Raw genomic sequence first — 8,994 nt, 5'->3', positions numbered from 1 at the left:
ATAAAAAGTCAGAATTGGGAGAAAATGAAGTATGAATATTAAATAATATGTCAAAATGAGGAGATAAGTTCCAATGATAAGATAAGAAAGTAAAAATTACGAGACAGTAAGTGAAAACAGATAATAAATCAAAATTAGGAAATAAGTTAGAATTATGAGATAAAAGTCAAAGTTATGAGATAATAAATAAAATATGGTAAAACAGGAATAAAAAATTGTAGATAATAAGTCAAAATTATGTGAAAGTAAGTCATAAATATTAAATAATAACTAGGAGATAAAAATAAAAACTGAGATAGTTAATTAAAATAAGGTGATATGGGAAGTAAAAATTGAAGATTTAAAAAAATCAAAATTAGGAGAAAATAAATTATGAATATTAAATAATAAATAAAAATTAGGAGTTAAGTTACAATTATGACATAAAAAAGTCAAAATTATTAGACAATAAATTAAAATGAGATGATATGAGATGTAAAAATGGAAGATAAGTCAAAAATGGGAGAAAATTAATTATGAATAATAAATTATACGTCAAAAGTAGGAGAAAATAATAAATATTAAATAAGTCAAAATGAGGAAATAAGTTCCAATGATAAGATAAGAAAGTAAAAATTACAAGACAGTAAGTGAAAAAAGGTGATATGGGAAATAAAAATTGAAGCATTGAATCATGAATATTAAATAATACATCAAAATGAGGAGATAAGTTACAGTTATGAGATAAAAAGTAAAAATTATGAGATGGTTAATTAAAATATGGCAAAACTGGAATTAAAAATTGAAGACAATAAGTCAGACAGAGGAAAAAATAAATCATAAATATTAAATAATAATTCAAAATTAGGAGTTAAGTTACAATTATGACATAAAAGAGTCAAAATGATTAGACAGTAAATTAAAATGAGATGATACGGGATGTAAAAATTGAAGATAAGTCAAAAATGGGAGAAAATTAATTATGAATAATGAATTTTCATCAATAGTAAGAGAAAATAATGAATATTAAATAAGTCAAAATGAGATAATTATGAGATAATAAATTAAAATAAGGTTATACAGGAAGTAGGCTACAGAGTGAAGACAGAAAATCAAAATTATGAGAAAATAAATCATGAATATTAAATGATAAATCAAAATTAGGAGATAAGTTACAATAATGAGATTAAAAGTCAAAATTATGAGATAATGAATTAAAATATGGTAAAACTGAAATTAAAAATTGAAGATAAGTCAAAATTATGAGAAAATAAATAATAAATATTAAATAATAATAGGAGATATGTTACAATTATGAGATAAAAAGTAAATTGTGAAATAGTTACTTAAAATATGGCGATACAGGAAGTAAAAATTGAAAATAATACGTCAAACGCAGGAGAAAATAATCAGGAATAATAGATTATAAGTCAATAATTTTCACTGATGATCACTTTGTTTATTTCTCTAAAACTTCTTGTCTCATTTTTTTGACCGACATGTTTTTAAGTCATGAATAACTTTGATATGAAACAAGAATATAGCTGCAGAGGAGCAGGGCGTTCATGTGTCTCCTCAGCACGTCCAGTGTGAACACTTCCTGTTCCTTCAGTCTCACTCGCTTGTCTCCACCCGTCCTGTTCAGGGCAGGCTCATCACAGCAGCACTATCAGCGCGCCTCACTCCACCCGTCTGAGACCACAGATGGAAATGAAATGTGTTTTAATGCTGTCGATGGGTCTCACCCAACAAACATCCGTCACGACAGAAACCACATCTCATCTCAGCGTCTGTAAACTGATGCGCAAACATCAGGGCCGCATAAACAAACATAATAAAGTCTGCTGTAGTTTAACTTTATATTGTGGGTCAGAACAGACAGAGAGGCGTGCCTGCTTACGTACTGCAAAGTCCGACAGCGTACAGTCGAACGTCCTGGTACGTTAGCTAATCATCAGTAATCACAGAGTCCAGCTGAGGCTGATGTGAATTTCATAACTTGTGCAGGTGTTTGGTCATAAACCAAAGTACTGGACACATTAACACGTCGACCTGATGATGACGATGAAAAGCTAGACGGAGAGGAACACGAGTGATGAACCACATCTCACCTCAGTCCATCCGGTCGCTGTTGAGATGTTTTAGTGAGGTGGAACTTTGTGGAATAGTTTTGTTGAAGAACTGAGGACTCACTGTCTCTACGTCTCTGTCTGTTTGCAGCAAGTCGAGGTTGATGGACAGCAGTGTATGTTGGAGATCCTGGACACAGCAGGAACAGTAAGATCTGTCTGTCTCTCTGTCTCTCTGTCTCTCTGTCTGTCTGTCTGTCTGTCTGTCTGTACCCTTGGACAGTTTGTGACTTTCTTCCTGATCTACACCTCCTTATAAAACCAGGAAGAACAGACATAAAAGGACACTAAATTCTACAGGACTGTCCACATACTTTTGGCCATATAGCGTTTTAGTCCGTCTCCCTGACGACCTGTCTGTGTGTGTGTGTGTGTGTGTGTGCGTGTGTGCATGCAGGAGCAGTTCACAGCGATGAGAGACCTGTACATGAAGAACGGTCAGGGCTTCGCTCTGGTTTACTCCATCACGGCTCAGTCGACCTTCAACGACCTTCAGGACCTCCGAGAGCAGATCCTCAGAGTGAAGGACACCGAGGACGTAAGACACACTCACACACACTTAAACATACTAGAAACACCTGGCAACATAGAGAGCTGAGGTCATGATGTCATTTCCTGTTGAGCCTCTGTTCCACAAGCTTCTATCAGAGTCCTGCACAGGTCAATGTTTGGAAACCCACACCCATGATCAAACCCACCCAGGCTCCCGTCCCTCACATTAAGCTGGGCTTAAACTCCATGTAGGCTGCCACCTCATCCTCGGGCTGCAAAGTCTCATGGCTGGAGTCCTCCACGTCGGTGACCAATGTGACCACGGGGTCAAAGGTTACACTGGTGTCACTGACTTTCAAAAAAAAAGGAACTGTCAGAATATTACACAGATACTGCACAGCTTTTTACTGGGTTTTATTCTGAAAAAAATATATATATTTTTGATCTCACCCGCTGGTGTGAAGTTCATTTCTACCTGTGCCCTCGACTTTAAATATGTGAATATTAAATATATTAATATTAATAAATATATGTATATTTATATATAAAGAGTCAAAATTAGGAAAAATAAGCCAAAATTATGTGAAATCAAAATTGCAAGATAAGTCAAAATTATAAAAAAATAAAAATATGAGAATAAGTAAAAATTAGGTGACAAAAACATGGAATAAAATAATGAAATAATTAAAAATTATATGCTTCAGTCCAAGTTATTGAATAATTACTTTAATTTTGTGCAAAGTAAAAATTATTGAATACAAAGTAAAAATGTGGAGATACATTAAAATGAGGAGACTAAAAATAGCTCATTAAAAATAATAAATAATTAAGAAAATATGAAATAATGTCTGTTATTAAATAATTAGTCAAATTTTGGGATACATCAAAATAAATAAGTAAAAATATGGAGTTTAATCAAAATTAGGAGATAAGTTAAAGTGATTAAATAATTAAATCATTTGTCACATTTTGGGATAGGCCAAACTATTAAAAAGCTCCTTGGCTTGTGGGAAATGAAGTTTATTTTAAGTGCACTTTTTGAAATATGAAACATGTTCCTGGAGGTTTTTATTTTTTATTTTTTCATAACAAACAAATCAGGTCCACTGCAGAAGTGAAAGTGAAACCTTTTGCGATTTTACTTAAACTGCGAAAAATGACAAGCTCTTCAGCAGAGATGTAAACGTCATCGTAAGTTTGTATCTATAAACCTCACCAGCGTTCTCTTCTTTTAATATTTACAACTTTGTATCTCTGATGTCCAAAAACGTCCACAGTCGTCTTTGTCCTGCTGTTATTGCAGACGTGTGTGTAATGTAGCTGCTGCAGGTGAAGGGCTTGTGGGAAATGGTGTTCGTTAAAGGCCACTCAAACACAGGAATATCAAATAAACAATATATTACGTTGACGTCTTTATCCAAACATATGAAGCAGCCACACGACACACAGCTGAGAAAGTCTCTTGAATGAGGTTTTCTTACTTCTGTAACAGAACCTGGAAGTTCTGGTTTCACCACAGCTCACAAATTACATCTACAAAGATGATACAGTAAAATCAACATCTCTCTAAAACAGGGCTGTTGTATTAGACTGCGTTAGTATTAGCTAGGTGTTCCTAATAAACTGGCAGCTTAGTGTAGATTTACCTTTGTGCTGCTCTCTGTTGTTTCATAACGTCAGACAGGGAGCAGGAGGAGACGGCTCTGAGTGATGAATCAAGTTAAGTGACACCGATAGTCTTCTGACTCCAGCGCAGCACTTCACACTCACTGTAGATGTACATTATGTTTTGCAGTGCTTTTAAGATGCTGCACTGCAGCGTTTTCTAATCCCATCAAGCTTGTAACGTCCGGCTGTAATACTCGTGCTGTAAAGCTAAAGATCTGGTACAATTATTTTTGCTCAATTCTTTGATTTGTCATTTAAATTACTGTCTATGAAATGAAAACAAATAAAAAAGGTAAAACACGTCCATTAAAATGTCCTCGAGCTGAAGATAAGATCCATGAACTGCTTGTTTTGTCCAACCAACAATCCACTGATGTTTAAATTAAGATCTCACATTAGACAAGATGCAACCAAACAATGTTTTGGCACTTTTGCTTCATCAATGACTTAAATGATAAATGGATGAAGTTTTGATGTTTGTTTGATTGTTGACCAGTTGTTTCAGCACTAGAGTTTAAGTAGTGATGGTGGAGATGAAGCTTTTCTTGATTGAGTCAGAGGGATCTGTACAGTGTAAATGGTGACATCTGCTGGACAAATCTTGGTACTGCATTTTTCTTTGAAACCTCACCATTGAGCACTGAATCAAAATTGAAGTGAAGCCCCATGTGTTGTACATGGAAGTGACCACAGCTCCACATTTACACATTATGGAATCACCTCGCTGCAGTGCTCTTAATTTGAAAGGTCAATATTTAATCGCTGACTGTATCGTATTCTCAACACATTAAAGACGCAAACTTCAAGGAAGACATCACCCACAAAATGATCATTTGTCTTTCAGTTACTCACCACGTGTTACATGAAATTCATGAGGAACACTTTTCACACATGCCTTTATGGTAAAGTAAGAATTCAAAAACTGAGAAAATTCTCTCAAAGTTGTCTGAGAGTCTGTTGACGATGTTTATGCCTGTTCGCTGGCGAGAGATGTGGCCGGAGGCATTATGTGTAGGGGTTGTTCATCCATCTGTCCCATCCTTGTTAACACAATATCTGTATCTCAAGAACGCCTCAAGGGAATTTCTTCAAAATGTCCACTTGGAGTCAACAATTAACTGATAAGTTTTTGGTGGTCAGAGGTCAAGGTCACTGTGATCTTGTCTGGCTCATTCTTAAGAACGTAATATCTCAAGAACACCTGAAGGGAGTTTCTTCAAATTTGGCACAAGCGCCCCCTTGGACTTAAAAATTAACTGATTGGATTTTGGTTGTTAAAGGTCAACATCACTGTGACCTTGCGTCTGTCTCATTCTCATGAATGCGATATCTCAAGAACACCTTAAGGAAATTTGTTTCTGAGTCATAACTCGGGAACAGAGGGGGAGACATTTGGTCAGATGCTGAATTAGTGAGACTAGTTTGCAGTAATTCTAGTTTGATTCGTTTTGCTCTTGTTAAACATGGACGCCTATGACTTCAAGCGTTTTCTCAGTTTCTGAATTCGTCAATTCGGATTGTGAATATAAATATGAAAACTCGATGTGACGTTGCAGGTTCCCATGATCCTGGTTGGAAATAAGTGTGACCTGGAGGTGGAGCGTGTGGTGGCCAAAGAGTCAGGCATCGGCCTTGCCCGCCAGTGGAACTCCTGCGCCTTCCTTGAGACTTCAGCCAAGAGCAAGATCAACGTCAATGAGGTGACCACACACACACTTTATGTACATATACATTAGAGGTCTTTACATTCAGTTGTTCTTACGAACCGACACCCAACCCAGGAGCCGAGTTGTGCCAGGTCCAAATTATGTTCACTTTGGGTTTTGGTTGTGTTGTCTCAGGTTTGTGTGTCAGTATATCAAATAGGTCTGTAACCAACTCAGGAAAATCTTGGTCGACTGAAATCCTACTTACTCTTCAACTATTCGATTGGTCAATGGGGAAAAAAGTTCGGACGTGATCTCTAGATTAGCTAAATCGGCCACAGTGCACTGAGTGTGCTCAACAGCGTGTACACAGTGCTCCACATGCCAGCTGTGTGACGAGGCGCTGCACATTTGGTGTTTTTTCTGGTCATCGAGAGTTGAAATATGTCCACGTTTTGGTGAGTCACTGCAGTCGTTTGTCACTGTCACTTTTTACCCAGTGGTCCAATTACAGTGAAGAAGGGGCGGGACAAGTAATACAAAGATCAACAGTCATTTCAACAACAATGGAGGCGAAATTAATACCAATGACCACATAGACCAGCGAGTCCGTCCTCTCTCCTATGTGCTTCAGCCTTCCCTTCATCCTGAGCAAGAACTCATCTTGTGCTGACATTTTTACTTTCGCAAATATTCTCTATCATAGCAACCAGACGCAACCAAAGTGTCTCAGCTGAAAAAACACAGAGCCTCCAATGTGGCATTTTTAGCCGGGAAAAAAAATACTTTGGTGGACACACAGCCTCATGGAATTAACACAACGCACCGTCTGACCAATGAAAATGTGGTCGGAAAAAGTTTTTTTTCTTAACTTTAGATATTCAGCCCAAAATACTGATGTGGTGTGTGTTTGTGTGTGCAGATCTTCTATGACCTTGTGCGACAGATTAACAGGAAGAGTCCAGTTCAAGGGAAAACTCGCAAAAAGTCCAACTGTCAGCTTCTCTAATGACAGGTAAGTCTTTATAGACATCCAGAAGACCCTGAAAAGACTTATGAAAGAGACTAAAGCCTGATCTGGTCAGTATCGACAGACTGAGACAAGATTCCTTATGAGATTATTTCTCATCCTGCTCGTCTACACACCAAAGTCTAGAAACACAACGTATGTCGGCAGTATTCTTGAGAATTCTTCTCTTCTCTCTTTCCAGTTTTCTCCTTACCTGACCGACAACCAACCAACCAATCACAGGACATCTTCCAGCTGGCCACGCCCCTTTAACACAGCCATGTCATCATCAACATCAGCCACCTCTGACCTCTGTTCCCGTGACAACCACATCTCCCATTCCCTCACCATACAGTCTCAGAGACTGTTGCCTTGGAAACATTAAAACCAAACATCAAAAGACTGCAGCGGCGGCGATGATGATGATGATGATGATGATGATGAAGATAAGGATTCTGCTGTTGCAGGAATGGGGGCTGTCCAAACTACGGTTCCCATCATGCTCTCTGCTAGGCCATTTTGTGCTGGGGAGTGGCTTCTTGCTTTTACTTTTAAATGTTTCTTTCCTTTCTTTATCTTTTACTTATTTTCCAGCAGCCCCGAGTCATTCACACGCAATTTGACCACTTTACTGTCAGCCATGTTGTTGCCGCAGTGATGTCACGGCTAACATGGCTGACTCTGTGTGTGTGTGTGTGTGTGTGGCTCTGGTTTAACCTGTGGATCATTACAGTGATTATTATTACAGTGGTTATTATTATGATTCTGTGTGAAAAGATATAAAAGTCATTTAATGTTTTTGTTTTTTTTGATTTTTGGGTTCGGGGCGGGGGGTTAGGGAGTGCAGCAGGTCACGCAGGTCAGCTCACCATGTACCTAACTTTGAGCTAACTTAAGTTAGCTGACAGCTACGGGAGTGAATTGGCAAACTTACTATCCAAATTCGCTATTTGTACGGTGACAGCCTTATTAGCATGTTATTAGAGACGGTTAATGTGGACACATAGCTGTGTGCAATGCATTCAAAGTACAGTGAGCTTTCTGTGGTGTTAGCATTATCAGTATATCCCCAAAGAAACTGATGTCAGCTCTTGGCCACCGGCTAATTCTTAGTCCCTGTTGCAGATGAAATGCTTTGGCATTGTTAGGAGGGAATGCTAACTATGCTAACACACTTTTTGTGTATGCTGCTTTTAGCTTTGGGCTAGCTTGTTAGCCTAGCAGCTTGTAAAATGCATTAGAAATATTGTGAACAAATTATGCTACTTGTGTGGTGTTAGCTTTGCCCCCAAATATTTTGATGGTAGCTGTTAGATAAGGGCTAGCTCCTAGTCGTGTGAGCAAAAGAAATGCTGTGACGTTTTCGGGAGGGAATGCTAACTTTGCTAACACATGTTTATGTATTCATAGCTTTGGGCTACTTTGTTAGCCAAGCAGCTAGTTAAAGACTTTCTTAGCACTGTCAGCAACAGCACCTCTACAGTGCTGAATGTGGGGTGTTAGCATTAATAGCATATTCTCAGATTGATGGTAGCTTTAGGCCATGGCTAGTTCCTAGTCCTAGTCCTAGTAGGAAATGAAATGCTTTGGTATTGTTAGGAAGGAATGCTTACTATGCTAACACTCTTTTTGTGTACTAATGGCATTGGGCTATTTGTTAGCCTACATTTTAAACATTGTGAACAAATTAGGCTGCGTGTGCGGTGTTAGCATTATTAGGATATCCCCAAACAAGTTGATGGTAGCTGTTGGCCAAGGGCTAGCTCCTAGTCTCAGTAGCAAATGAAATTGTTAAGAGGAAATGCTAACTATGCTAACACACTGTTTGTGCACTTATAGCCATGGGCTACCTTGTTAGCCCAGCAGCTAGTAAAATACATTCAAAACATTGTGAGCGACAACACTTTAGCATTATTAGCCCACGCTAAAGAAACTGAAGCTTGGATATCTTCACAAATAGGATGATGGTTGCTGTGAGTTAGCGTGTCAGCTAGCTGAGAGCTAGCTTGTAAATAAGGAACAGCTTACAATGCCAAACAGGCTGTTTGTAAACAGTGTTGAGTTTCAAAAC

The 8,994-nt window shown here is 38.0% G+C and overlaps 1 protein-coding gene across 2 annotated transcripts in view; it reads left to right on the top strand.

Moving 5' to 3' along the window:
* LOC126386078 (ras-related protein Rap-1b) overlaps nucleotides 1-7,721 on the top strand; it is a 15,041-nt gene extending 7,320 nt beyond the window's left edge. For both annotated transcript variants that reach the window (XM_050038199.1, XM_050038200.1), the window contains exons 4-8: nucleotides 2,200-2,256; nucleotides 2,506-2,646; nucleotides 5,825-5,968; nucleotides 6,837-6,929; nucleotides 7,126-7,721. In XM_050038199.1, the coding sequence (XP_049894156.1) occupies nucleotides 2,200-2,256; nucleotides 2,506-2,646; nucleotides 5,825-5,968; nucleotides 6,837-6,923 (429 nt within the window). In that variant the 3' untranslated portion in view covers nucleotides 6,924-6,929; nucleotides 7,126-7,721. The remainder of the gene's footprint in view (nucleotides 1-2,199; nucleotides 2,257-2,505; nucleotides 2,647-5,824; nucleotides 5,969-6,836; nucleotides 6,930-7,125) is intronic.
* Nucleotides 7,722-8,994: the final 1,273 nt, after the last annotated feature.

Source organism: Epinephelus moara, chromosome 24 (genome assembly GCF_006386435.1).
Source record: "Epinephelus moara isolate mb chromosome 24, YSFRI_EMoa_1.0, whole genome shotgun sequence".
Classification (NCBI taxonomy): domain Eukaryota; kingdom Metazoa; phylum Chordata; class Actinopteri; order Perciformes; family Serranidae; genus Epinephelus; species Epinephelus moara.
The sequence above is the reverse complement of the archived record's forward strand: the minus strand, read 5'-3'. Positions and strand labels throughout refer to the sequence as shown.